Here is a 14390-nt window from a genome sequence, read left to right as displayed (position 1 = left end):
AGCTTTAAGTTGAAAACATTCTGCAGTTAAACTTATGGTGATAATTATCTTGGGGGGAAGGGGAGTGGATGCAGGAAAGCAATTTAATGTTTTAAATACCAATATTAAGATAATGTGAATTTGAGATAGTTAATTTATTTAGATTGTGTTTTCTGTTCTTTAATTAGGTGGCTCAGAAATTAGTTCAAAGAGGAAAAAAGATGAAACAACCAAAAAGGGATGCTAAAGAGAATACCGAAGAAGAAGCATCCCATAAATGTGGGGAATGTGGAATGGTTTTTCAGAGACGATATGCTCTTATAAAGCACATACTGAAACATGAAAGAGCTAGAGATTACAAGTGTCCAGTAAGTATCTGGAAAGCTAATTATAGATGGCTATAACTTCATTATAAATAGAATCCAATTTACTGCTTCATTATTATCCTGCCATTTGTGTTCTCTCTTCTCTCTGTCTCCCTTACATTGCCGTAAGAGTTATCTTCTGATTTGTACATGTCATGTTCTTGCCAAAAAATATTTACCTCTGCTTCTTCTTGATACCCTAGTAAGACAACAGTAAAACGATCTTTTTAAAAAGCTCATAGAAAGGCAAAAAGAACAGGAGACATTAGCAACTAAATTCTGGATTCTGATAAATAGATGGAGTGTTTTTTGTTTGTTTGTTGGCTGCCCCATGCGGCATGCGGTATCTTAGTTCCCCAACCAGGGAGAGAACCTGTACCCCCCTGCAGTGGAAGCACAGGGTCTTAGCCACTGGACTGCCAGGGAAGTCCCTAGATGGAGTCATTGATTCAGCAGATTTGAAAGGGCTCATTCCCAGGCTTTCAGTGTGGAAAGCTAAGAATCAATCTAAATTGTATTGCAGAACTACCAAAAGGCTCAGAAATTAATGGTACTAGCTACCTTGAAAGTAGAGATGAGTCTGGTTGTTAGAAAGTCTGTTTTGGTTTTTTTTCTGGCTGCGTTGGGTCTACATTGCTATACATGGGCTTTCTCTGGTTGCGGCTAGTGGGAGCTACTCTTCATTGTGGTGCGCCGGCTTCTCACTGCGGTGGCTTCTCTTGTTGCAGAGCATGGGCTCTAGGTGCGCAGACTTCAGTAGTTGTGGCGCACGGGCTTCACTAGTTGTGGCATGCAGGCTCTAGAGCACAGGCTTAGTAGTTGTGGCACACAGACTTAGTTGCTCCACAGCATGTGGGATCTTCCTGGACCAGGGCTCGAACCCGAGTCCCCTGCATTGGCAGGCGGACTCTTAACCACTTTGCCACCAGGGAAGTCCCTAGAAAGTCTTTCTAAGAAGTAAGGAAATCACTACCACCATGCCTTCAGCCAAAGATCCATCTTCTACTCTCTAAAAAAGATAAAACCCACCACTGCTCTAGGGAACACTGTGAATAATGAGGGTGAATGTACTATATACCAAACAAGGGAAGGTAAAAGCATATATACTGAATATTGAATCCTTTCAAGCTCTCTTTCCCTACTCAAGTTCCAGAATATTAACAACCAAACCCTTAATCTTAAAATAGAAGGATTTCTTAAAGGTGAGAAATCCGAAGTCTGATAACAAAAGATCTAAAGATACTGCTCATTAAAGCCTGTGGTTAACAGTTTACTCCTCTGCTTACACACAAGTTCCAATCGGTTTTTAAATGTCTTATTTTGAAATGTGAATAGACATCAGGTATACAGACTCACAAATATTTCAAGCAAAAAAAACAACTTTGAGGAATCCAATACTATGCAGTTAAAAGAAAACTCAAACACCCCCCCACACACAACCCAAACCACAAACTATGATTTATATTAGAGATAAATAAAACAATTACATCAGTAAAACAATAACCATGTACTGTATTTTTAAAAGGACACATCAAGAGAACAGAAGAGTTTTTCTTAGGAATAAAATACATAATAACACATATAGAAAAGTTAGGAAATACAATTGACTAAATCACCCAGAAAATAAAGCAAAAGACAAGGTAAAAATGGGAGTGAAAGAAATTTTAGAGGATTGGTCTAGGTTGTCTTCTAATATCCAGATAATTCCAAACAGCATGGAGAGAAAGAAATCATTAATGCAATGAAAAAAAATTTGAGAACTTGAAAATAGCAGTTTCCTTGTTAAAAGGGTGCGTTGAATGTCCAGAATCATGGGTGAAAATAAATCTATACCAAGATATATTATGAAATTTCAGAATCAAGGTACAAAGAAAATCTTATAAATTACAAGAGAGAAAGGATAAGGGTCAGAATAGCTTCAGGCCTTTCAGCAGCAACAGTGGAAGTTAGAAGATAAAGGCACAATATCTTTAATATTATAAAAGGAAATGATTTCTAACTTGGAATCAGTATTCAAACTATATTTATGATGGTAGAATAAGAACAGTTTCAGACATGCAAGGTCTGCAAAGTTTTACCTCCCAAACTCCCTTTCTCAGGAAGCTGTCGGCAGAGGTATTCCTCTAAAATGAGCAAGACATGGGAAACGGGAAACATGGGGTCCAATCTGTAGAGTCCAAGCGTGGGAAACAACCGCCCCAGTCTGGAACCACCAACGTAGTGCTTTGACAGCGATCTCCCACAAGGTGATGTTTTAAACCTTCTCCCAATAGACAGTTGAGAGAAAGGTTTGATGATGCATTAGCAGTAAATACAAAGATAAATAAAACAGAAAAGGAAACGAAAGGAAAGGAAAGAGACTCATACTGTCTGTATGGTCCAGCTGTAATAACATGTATGTCATCCAAATAATGTAAGCACTGAAATTGATCTCATCAAAATGATCATAAAGCTGTATTGAGAAAGTATGGTAATGGGAAGGATCATGTACGTGTAGAGAGTGGAGAGGTAAAGGAGAGAGTCACTTCCTATTATTCATATTACTCAGAATTACAGAGATAATCATTAAGAAAGAGTCAAAAAAGTAGAGTAGTGAACCAAGAGGCCAGTTTTACTTATTAAAAAAAAGTTTTGTAGATCATGACTATAAATAACTCTGATTTTAAAATAAAGAACAGAAGCTTTCAGGAATACTCAACAAGTACAGGGTAAAACCCAAGGACTATCACAGTTTTATCTTCCTACTTTTTCCAGCCCCTATTTTTGTTCTTCCTAACAACTGTTAGTACTCATATAATAATAGTATTCTTGTCTTTGTCTGTGTCTTACCATTCCTTCAAGACCCAGCCTCAGTGATGACGCCTTTCCTTATACTCTGATTATTCCCTCTTCCTAAGTATTGATCTTTCACCTATTTACATATAAATCCTGTTTTGTGGTTAGATTATAAATCTTTGCAGAGTAGAGGCTGGGTCTGTCCCTTTCATTTCTATAGTGTGGTACCTAGCATATTGTCTTTTACATAGTATATATGTTTATTGAGTGATATAATTGTAACAAAGATATGGAATGTTGAAGTACAAGTTGAGTTTCACTTAACATTTGTGATGGACATACATTCAGGCAGAATTTTGTTTACTTTTTCTTTTAGTTGTGTAAGAAACAGTTTCAGTACAGTGCCTCCTTGAGAGCACACCTTATTCGACATACCAGGAAAGATGCACCTACTTCATCCTCTTCCAGTTCTGCACCTAATGAGGCATCAGGATCATCATCTGAGAAGGGCAGAACCAAACGCGAATTTATATGTTCGATATGTGGAAGGACATTACCTAAATTATATTCTCTTCGAATACATATGTTAAAGCACACAGGGGTAAAACCACATGCATGCCAGGTAAAGCCATTATATTTATTTTGTTATTTAAAGAAGATTGGAACATAACCAGTGATAAGACTGGTTGATTCTGGCGTCACATCACTTTGGTAAAATGTCACAGGAAGTCCATAACTTTTTCAGTTTGTTGCCTAGGTCAAGGGTGATTCCCAGTTCTGTTCTTTAATTTGGCTGAAGTTGTAACTTGAAATTAATCTATTTAGGATGTTCGGGAAACTTGCTAGGATTCAGAGCGATACAGGCTGAGAATAACCAATTCATCATCTCAGTCATCCCTTAACGTTCAGTAGGACCAACCTGGCTTGGGAAGGAACCTGTGAGTTAAACACATCTTAGTAGAAATGCTGCCTAAGCTATGTGTCCTTCTCTAGAGCTGAAGACTAAATGCCAAAATGTGATTCCTGGGTAAAGAATCCTGTGATAAGCCAGCTTTGGGCTATTTGCAACGGTGAAAAATTTCTAGTAGCACCTATAGCCTTGCATATAAGGATGGCCCACTATTTTTATTAATAAACAGTTTTGGAACCAGTGAAATTTTTAATGTTTTTCTCTCTCTCTTTCGTTTCTTAAGCTTCGTATTATAAGAAAAAAGAATGTAAGAGAGTAGAATAAACCCTCGTGTACTCTTCACCCAGCTTTAATAGTTATCAACACATGGTCAATTGTGGGATTTTTTTTTTAATTTTTATTGAAATATAGTTGATTTACAATGTTGTGTTAGTTTCAGGTGTTCAGCAAAGTGATTCATTTATTTATTTATTCATTCATCTATTCATTCTTTTTTAGATTCTTTTCCATTATAGGTTATTACAAGATATCGAGTGTAGTTCCCTGTGCTATACAGTAGGTCCTTGTTGGTTATCTATGGTCAGTTGTATTTTATATGTACTGTCTCTCACTCCCTTACTTCCCCCTCCCTTCAGTTATTTTGAAGCCAAGTCCTAAGCATCATTTTATTCATATATTTAAAAACTAAGTGTTAATTGGGCCTCTGGTCTTCTGGTGTAGCACTACTCAAAATGTGTGGTCCATAAAAGATAAGTGCAAAGATGGAGAGTAGGCATGTAGAAACTGTCATGGTAATTTGATACTGTGACATTTTCATTGTGTTTAACAAAAATCTCTCCCTAATAGATTGGGGACAGAAAAAAACTGGTTCTTCATCATAGAGAGTTTAAGAAGCACTGTTCTAGTTGGTATAGCAGGAGTTGAGTATATTGTTCTTGATTAAGCTCCCATGTCTCTTTTAATATAAGATATATTGTTTACCAGTCTCACAAAGGACAGTATGAGGTTTTTTTGGGTACTGTTTTGAGTTCTTCTAGTGATCTCATGGGTGTAAGAAAATAGCAATATTGGTTAACTACTGAATCAGAAGATGATCAACCAGCTAAAATCCTTGGCCCTTGTATCAACTTTAACTCTGTCATTTTGTTTATAATTTAAGTTTTTAATTTAAAATAGCATAGTAGATTCTGTGTCCTCATTCTTCAGAAACAGCCCTTATCTCTTTTTCTGTTTTACTGGTTTAAACACCTGTGCTCTCTTAGGTCTGTGGAAAGACTTTCATCTACAAGCACGGTCTAAAATTACACCAGAGTCTCCATCAATCACAAAAGCAGTTCCAGTGTGAACTATGCGTTAAGTCATTTGTTACCAAACGGAGTCTTCAGGAACATATGAGTATTCACACAGGTAATGAGAAACTTATATTGACATAGTTACATGTTATATACTATTAATTTACTAGTATATTGATTATGCTGTAAGATGACTGTATGTGTGCAGTTTTTTATTAATGAGAGTAAAGGGTTTTTTTGGTTTTTTGTGTTTTTTTTTTAGAGTAAAGTTTAGAAGCTGTTCTTATAATCTAGTTTTAGAGCTATCTTATTTGTGTAAAAATTTTGTTTCAATCAGTGCAGAAAAATGTGTACTGAGTATTAAATCCAGGCACCTAAAGAAAATGGTCTTGCTTTTAAAAAGTTAAGCAGTAGACAGATGTAACTGTCAGCATGGTATGTGGCTTATAATTTTATTAGAACTTTTAGTCCACATATACTTATTTTCAGGTGTTTAAAGCAGTTATGTGGAAAATGGCTGATGAAGGGTAGATAATCTGCTCTAGAACTTGTATACAACTCAACACTGTTATAATCCAGATGATCATGCAAGCCTGTCACATTCTGTGGGTAGTAGTAGTAGCCTCTCTAGTACTCTGGTTGAGAGAAAATAGGGATTTTGACATAGTTTGTTATTCTTAGAAGGTGGATGCCAAATGTTACAGCTTCTGTGCCCACTTGATAAAATAACTTCTGAAATACAACGTAAAGCATTCTGTTGGAAGAGCACCTGATTGCTGGATTTGTGACATGGTTTTTATTTTTTATAGGAGAGTCCAAGTACCTTTGCTCAGTTTGTGGAAAGTCTTTTCACAGGGGCTCTGGGCTCAGCAAGCACCTAAAGAAACACCAACCAAAGCCTGAAGTTCGAGGCTATCATTGTACTCAGTAAGTATTTAATATGTGAACCGTTCAATTAATTTCCTTGTGTTCTTACTCAGTTTATTTGAAAGTTGTTTCAAAAGAAAATATTTGAGGTGACTATAGTTGATAACACTGTATAATATGATTGAATTTTGCTAAGAGAGTAGGAACTTGAATATTAATATGTAATTATACACACACGTATATATATCTGAGGTGATGGGTGTGTTAACAAGTGGGAGGATTCCATTCACAGTGTATACATGTACTGAATCATCACATTATACACTTTAAATGCCTTACAATTTTATTTGTCAGTTACACCTCAGTAAAACTGAAAAAGGAGAATACTTGAAGATAATATTAAACTGTTATTTGTTTACTCTTGATTTTATCAGTTTGTTTTTGTCTAGATGTTCCTATTTATTTATGTAACAGTTTTATTTAGACACAAATTTCATACCATACAAATCACTCATTTTAAATGATTTAAAGAAGTTGTTCAAATGTGCAACCAGTTCTTTCCTACAGAGGGACTGTAGGAAAGAAGGGTCCCTTGGTGCCAGCCAGAGATTCTTCCTAGGCAGTTCCTCGGAAGTACTTGGCCCTCTGCTCATTTCTCCCTTCTTCAGATTCCTTTTTCCCTCTTTTCATTTTCCAAAGCCTCTTGAAATCTTTTTTATAATTGAAGTAAAGTTCATAGAACATAACATTCATCATTTTAAAGTGTTCAGTTTAGTGGCTTTCAGTACATTCACGGTGTTGTGTGAGCATCACCACTAATTCCAGAATGCCTTCAATACTCAGGCCAGGCAGTTTACAATTCTGCCTTGGTCTTCTCTTTCTGTTTGTGCAGAGTCAGCCATTGGTGAGAGTATAGAGCCTTTTCGGGTCTTTTCTGAGCATGTGCCCAGCACTGGGCAGATATTTGGACTTCTAGATTCCTGGGAATATGTGAGAGTTTTTCAAAGCTCTCATTCCCCAAAACATCTCGGTCTCCAGCCTTTTCCTCACAGGCTTTTGGTTTGGATATTGTTTGCACTGAACTGCTGTTCCTTGCCCCAGCAGCTGTGGCTAATACATTTGCCTGTAAGTGTTTCCAGCCATCTGCTCCTCTCTACTCCCTACCCCTCCCCGAGTCCTCAGCCCTGGAAGAGTTAGGGTAAATACAAGCAGACCCTTTGAGGGGTAACCTCAAGGAGTCATCAGATAGCTCAGAACAACTACAGCTCTATGAGAATAAGTTCTTCTGGTACTAGGGATCCGTAGCAGGAGTGCAGTCTGTCTGCTGAGCTGAGGAGCCTGGGGATGGGGCCAGGGTGAGTTGAAATGCCACAGAGCTCTCTTACCAAGATTCAGCAATTGCTTTCTTGATTAAATATTTACCTGGTCACTGTAAACTTTTAATTAGTTTCCAGAGGTCCAATAAAATTGATTCTGACAGTTTTTGCCCATTTGTTTACTGCTTTCATGTAGGGATGGGCTTTTGGAGTTACCTACTCTGCCCTATATGCTGATGTCACTCTATAATCAGTCTTATTTTAAAACAAAGATAGTTTATTATTCATACATTTTTAGTTGCAAGTATAAGAAAATCCAATTTAAACTGACTTGAGGGCTTCCCTGGCTTGGTGGTTGAGAACCCGCCTGCCAATGCGGGGGACATGGGTTCGAGCCCTGGTCTGGGAAGATCCCACATGCCGCAGAGCAACTAAGCCCGTGAGCCACAACTACTGAGCCCACGTGCCACAACTACTGAAGTCCGTGCGCCTAGAGCCCATGCTCCACAACAAAAAAAGCCACCACAATGAGAAGCCTGCGCACCACAAAAAAGTAGTAGTCCCACCTCAACAAAGAGAAAGCCCGCGCGCAGCAACAAAGACCCACACAGGCAATAATAAAAACAAATAAATAAATTTATTCTTAAAAATTTAAAAATAAAATAAACTGACTTGAATGAAAGTCGAATCTAGGAGTCTGAATGGTTTAATGTAAACTGGTTTCAGATTCATTAGCACTTGATGTCTCTGAGACTCCGTATGGACAAGGCAGTGGCAATGATTTCAGCCTTACATCCTCTCAACTCCCAGATTGTCAAGCTGCTTTTCTCGTAGTTCCTATAAAAGCCCTGAGGTTCGCTACCATTGGATCTGGTTAAGGCATTTGGTTTTCTGTGAATCGATCACTATGGCTAAGAGAATGCTGTGCTCTGATTGACCTAGGCCTAAGTCAGTTGCTCCATCCTTATGGTCAAGAGTGAGGCCTACTTCCAATAGATGGACAGAGACTGGGAGAGGGTGAAAAGGGATGTAAAAAGGGGAGATCAGATGGGGTTGAGGAGGAGACAGAAAATAATAACACCTATGATAACCCTTGGGAGCTGTGCAGGATTCTTTCTAAAATGTTTCTAGTACTCTGCAGCTAAAAGAACTTAAGACCCTGTAGCCTTGATGCAAGATTGGAATAGTAAGAATTGTTTTTGTTTTAAATTGGGATCATCTTGTGGAGTTCTAGAAACCCAAGAATATACTGAGTTCTTGGAAACTTCTTTTAAAAGAATAAGATGATCCAGTTGGGTGAATGAACTTTGTTATTGCAGATGTGAGAAAAGTTTCTTTGAAGCTAGAGATCTTCGCCAGCACATGAACAAACATCTTGGTGTGAAGCCATTCCAGTGCCAATTTTGTGATAAGTGCTATAGTTGGAAGAAAGATTGGTATTCCCATGTGAAGTCTCACTCTGTCACTGAGCCTTACAGGTGGGTAAATCTGAGGAGGATCTAAACTTGAGATATAAATGTACTTGGATTAATTATTATGGATTCTGGTGCTTTGGAAAAAATAATTTGGGGTTTTCCTTTATTTTAGGTGTAATATATGTGGCAAAGAATTTTATGAAAAGGCATTGTTCAGAAGGCATGTAAAGAAAGCTACCCATGGAAAAAAAGGAAGAGCAAAGCAAAACCTGGAACGGGTGTGTGAACAATGTGGAAGAAAATTCACTCAGCTGAGAGAGTATAGGAGACACATGAATAACCATGGAGGTAACTATACTTCATATAGTTTTATATATATATATATACATATATATATATATATAACTTTCAGTAGAATAAAAGCCAGTCCAGTAGTGATGCTCCTTTTACCATTCCTCTTGCCTATTATCTCGCTTTCCTTAATAAGAGATTAATCCCATGTTGTGGAAGATTTATTCAAGTGATAGAGGTGATCCTGAACCTGACTACCTAATTGTTTTGTAGATAGATAGATTCCTATTTTAGTGAGCTTAATATTCTATATCAATATTTTTATGCTGGAATGGACTACTTGAAGTTTCTGGTTTTTTATCCTAGGATTATAGGATTGCTGTGAAGGCTAAAAGAGACTATTCACAGAACCTCAGGATTGTCTCTCAGTAACTTCTATCAATAGGAACATCTTTAGAGAGATTATATCCAGAATCTGCATTATTCTAAGAGAAACCATTTGGTTCTAAATAAAAGACCGCCATAGTCAAGATAGAAACGTTTATGGGCTACTGTACTTAAAAGAAAAGCATTATTTATCAGGCAGCTGTAATATATTTTGGTACTTGGACCTCACCACACATACACCTCTCTTGTTTCTTTTTTAATAGGAGTTAAGCCATTTGAGTGCTTAACATGTGGAGTAGCTTGGGCTGATGCCCGATCTCTAAAACGCCACGTCAGAACACATACAGGTGAACGGCCCTATGTCTGTCCGGTATGTAGTGAAGCCTACATAGATGCTCGAACACTCCGTAAACATATGACTAAATTCCACAGAGATTATGTGCCTTGCAAAATTATGCTGGAAAAAGATACCCTTCAGTTTCATAACCAAGGAACTCAAGTGGAGCATGCTGTTAGCATCTTAACAGCAGATATGCAGGAACAAGAAAACAGCGGTCCTCAAGAACTTGAAACTGTGGTAGTGACAGGAGAAACTATGGAAGCTCTCGAAGCTGTTGCAGCTACTGAAGAATGTCCGTCAGTATCTACACTTTCTGACCAAAGTATTATGCAAGTGGTTAACTATGTGTTAGCACAACAGCAAGGACAGAAGCTGTCTGAAGTTGCAGAAGCTATTCAAACTGTTGAAGTAGAGGTGGCCCATATTTCAGAAACAGAGTGAATGTAGTAATCGAGATGAACAGAAGGGACATCTCACATAAACTGAACTCACAGAACATTTGTTTACAGTACTATGTGGCTGTCTGCCTAGAGTTTGTACATCAAGGCTCTGGGCTGTTTTGGTGGTGTTTTAACATTTCTAAACGGTTTGTCTGGCTAATGGGTTCTGTAGAAAAGTCCATTTACTGTAAAGAAATTGAAAACAAATCTGTTTGATGGCAGTGGATTATCATGGTATACTTTTTATGAATTAATGTTTATAAAGAACTGTACTAAATAAATTAAAAACCGTACAGTTTCATTTGCATTTTGACATTATTATATACTTTGAGTTTAAAAGGCTGTACTAATTGGCTTTTCTTCTCTTTTATTCTCAAAATATAGAGGTTCTGTGATTTCATTTGCCTTGTTTATGGTTTAAAAATTCTAATATAAAACGTTTTAGTGTGATGCATAAGTATATTACATTTTTTTAAATGCTTCAGATCTGTGATTCTTGACTTACTATTTATTTTAACCCCTTATAAAGTCAGGGATTCTTTATTTTAAAGCACTTAATGAGTTACATGTTGTAATCAAGTTTGCACAGTGTACTTAATCTATATGGGGAACCCCTAAATGAATAGCTGATTTTTTTAAATGCCATTAAAATGCATGAAATGCCTATTAAAGCCTTACTCTACTATCCTTCAAGGCAAGTAAATTGACCATGAGCAAAGAACATTGTTATTAAACTGTTGATGGGAAATTTCTCCTTGATTACATAAGATGATAAATGGGAAAAAAGTTAAAACTAGGTTTGGTATGTTTGCAGCTTTTATATCATGTTTAATTGTTCAATTTTGTTGAAGAACTGCAGTTTAGAAGTAGGATAGCGATATAGACATCTACAGCGGTCCTGTGGATACCATGTAATTGTTAAGTAATTTCAGAATATTGAAAATTCTTCAGCCCTCATTACAGTATACTACTTAAAGAAATTGATTATGGCCCACCAAATTGTTAAAATTAAATTCTTTTTAAAAGTTGCCTGAAAGTTAAATTAATTTGTGTGTTTGATTTTTAAATTTCCACCTCTTTAAGCTATCCAGTTTTCTCGTTTTCCAAAATAGCCACGGGGAGATGCCACATTTCTCTCCTGGGAAACTACCACTCAAGCTGTAATTGTTAAAATTAAACTTCTAAGTATTAGAAGCTTAATATAAGTTGTAAAATTAAGATACAAGCAGATCACATGTAAGTCATTCCTAAAGCACAAGAAAAGAATGTGCCTTGATGTACATATATTATTAAGATGCGTATTCCAGTTTACTTTAAAAGTGGCTTAAAAGATAAAGAATAAATGTGATGCCATGCATGCATTGTACCTGTATATGTAATATTTGCATTTGCAAATTTCCTATTGTTTTGATAGCTGTGTGGCTGACTTTCAATTTTAAGTGGATTAACATACAGTCTGTAACTTTATAATGGCTGCTTGTTTATCATATCTTTCAGTTAGTGAAAATGTATTTCAACCTGACAAAAATTTGGAATTGTGTCTTTATGTTCCCTTGTCACCATTGTTATTAGATTTAGTTAATTGTATAAGACCCATTAATGTATGTCATAAATATGTAAATAAAAGATGTTGAATCTTGTTTAAGGCATAAGCTTTGGAGTTGAGCTTGTCACTATTTTCAGCTCATAAATCAGTTGCTGTTATTTGATATATTATTGAGTTAATCCGTTTGTTTGTTTGTTTTGCGGTAAGTGGGCCTCTCACTGTTGTGGCCTCTCCCGTTGTGGAGCACAGGCTCCGGACGCGCAGGCTCAGTGGCCATGGCTCACGGACCCAGCCGCTCCGTGGCATGTGGGATCTTCCCGGAGCGGGGCACGAACCCGTGTCCCCTGCATCGGCAGACGGACTCTCAACCACTGCGCCACCAGGGAAGTCCGAGTTAATCCGTTTTTAAAAGGGAGGAGAATTGAACACATTAAAAAATAACCATTGACAGAACACATAATACTATTAAGACTTACTACACTTAATCTTAACCACAAAATTAAAAGTAGTACAATTAACCGCCATCTTTGGATAATTTAAATGTGTTTAGAGAATTACATAAATTACGTGTAGAAATAAGTGTTAAGGTTCCAAAAATTCAGTTTTATATTTCCATGGGGAAAATTCTCTATTTAGTTTATAATAATTCATTTTTAGAAGCACACGCTGATTTGTTGTTGTCAGATGACTTCCTTCCTGATTAAATCTGCTTGTTACTGCTGTTTTATTAAAAGCCATTGGCTGTTTACATAATTTCACAAGGTTACCTAAACTGATAAATTTAGAGTTAATCCAGACCTTCAGTGTCTTGTCTTTTTTAAAAAAATAGCTTTGATATAAACTGCATGATGCTTCCCACTCATAATTGAATCAGGAAATTTAAACCTATAATCTTCATGGAGGTTCCTAAATAGGGGTTTTACATCTGTTTGGAAAATAAACAAAAAAAGTCTTTGTCTCCCCTGATCTTATAAATGTATAGTTATAGTTTGTAAAGGCTTAGAGCAAAGATGCAAAGATAACTTGTTTAATTATTTTAAATATACCAGTCTTATAGTCTGTTATCTGAAGTTTTGAAGTTGAATACTGCTGTTTATTGGATTTCTCCAGAGTTTTATAAATGTTAGAGTATAAGCGCATCTCCAGTAGGGCCTTGTCTTTGGAATCCTGTGCCACCTGCCTATGTTGAAAAAGGGTCCTCCCAGATCAGTTTTATGTTTGCTTTTGTTAGATTGTTCCAAGAGTATCAGTGGCTAGGCACTATTTTCATATTAATTTCTCAAACTCTGGTTTCCTAGACCAGCAACTGTAAATTTGAACTTTACACCAGTGTGAGAACAAGGTCATTGTTCTAAGTCTTAAAGGGAGGCTGTTTGCCCACCTCGTGCCCAGTCTGGGACAGACAAATATCTTTGCCTGGGTTGGTGAATGGAGTTTTTTTCTGGCTTGTTCTTTCACTGAAGGTGTAGCTCTTCAGTGGTTCCAACCCAGCTTTGTGTGGAATTCTTAGTTCCGATCTCTGTGGACCTAAATCCTGATCTCTTGTCACCTTTGGGCTTTCAAAAGCCAGCGCCTTTGAAACTGGCAGTCCCATCTATCACAAGGCTACTACAGTTTCAACTCAGTTTCCTCTGATTTGGGGACCCTAGGACATTTCGTTTCTTAAAGTCTTAGTACTACGATTTTCTTTTTTTTTTAGTTTTTATTTATTTGGCTGTGCCAGGTCTTGGTTGCGGCCTGCAGGCTCTTAGTTGCAGCATGCATGCAGGATCTAGTTCCCTGACCAGGGATTGAACCCAGGCCCCCTGCATGGGGAGCATGGAGTCTTAACCACTGGACCACCAGGGAGGTCCCACTATGATTTCAAAGGAGTTTGTTTTAGCAGAGATTTATAGGTATTTTAGTCTTTTCCAAATCCTGGAAAACAAATAGTGTTGTTTCTTTAAATATTTTTCTCCTCTGGTTACTTCTTTATTTCTAAGAGAAGGTTTTATTTCTACCCTCAATACCTGTCTCATTCTCTCCTTTTTCTCCATTCCTGGTAACCTTATGGGAGTTGCTCAACTTCATCTTTAACTGTTTTTTTAATTGAATTATCTATTGAATTCATTTTAAAATTTATATTTCTTATACTAGCATTTCCACTTAGTTCTTCATATGTGCTTATTCCTGCTTCTCTTTTCCATTCTTTCCTTGTTGATTGGATTTATTGTGCTCATTTAAATTCTTACTGTGTTCTGTGTGCTCTACAAAAAACATTACTTTCTGTGAATATACCACAACTTTACCTTTCTACCACTGTTAGATGTTTGGGTTATTTTCAGTTTGGGGTTATGAAGAATGCTGCAAGGCCCATTTTTATCCTCTTGGTATATATATGAACATGGATTTCTGTTGCGTACATAACTAAGAGTGGAATTTGAGTCATTTGGATTTGTGGATGTTCAACTTAAGCAGATAATATCGA

At 36.9% G+C, this 14390-nt stretch overlaps 1 protein-coding gene across 2 annotated transcripts in view; it reads left to right on the top strand.

The window, feature by feature from the left end:
* Window positions 1-12018, top strand: part of ZBTB11 (zinc finger and BTB domain containing 11) — a 37579-nt gene extending 25561 nt beyond the window's left edge. For both annotated transcript variants that reach the window (XM_082839383.1, XM_082839384.1), the window contains exons 5-11: window positions 168-347; window positions 3496-3741; window positions 5292-5436; window positions 6131-6248; window positions 8824-8982; window positions 9092-9267; window positions 9861-12018. In XM_082839383.1, the coding sequence (XP_082695509.1) occupies window positions 168-347; window positions 3496-3741; window positions 5292-5436; window positions 6131-6248; window positions 8824-8982; window positions 9092-9267; window positions 9861-10378 (1542 nt within the window). In that variant the 3' untranslated portion in view covers window positions 10379-12018. The remainder of the gene's footprint in view (window positions 1-167; window positions 348-3495; window positions 3742-5291; window positions 5437-6130; window positions 6249-8823; window positions 8983-9091; window positions 9268-9860) is intronic.
* Window positions 12019-14390: the final 2372 nt, after the last annotated feature.

The sequence above is a fragment of the Leucopleurus acutus genome (assembly GCF_964270905.1).
Source record: "Leucopleurus acutus genome assembly, chromosome: 5".
NCBI lineage: Eukaryota > Metazoa > Chordata > Mammalia > Artiodactyla > Delphinidae > Leucopleurus > Leucopleurus acutus.
Note: the sequence above shows the minus strand (reverse complement) of the source record. Positions and strands in the feature narration are given on the sequence as shown.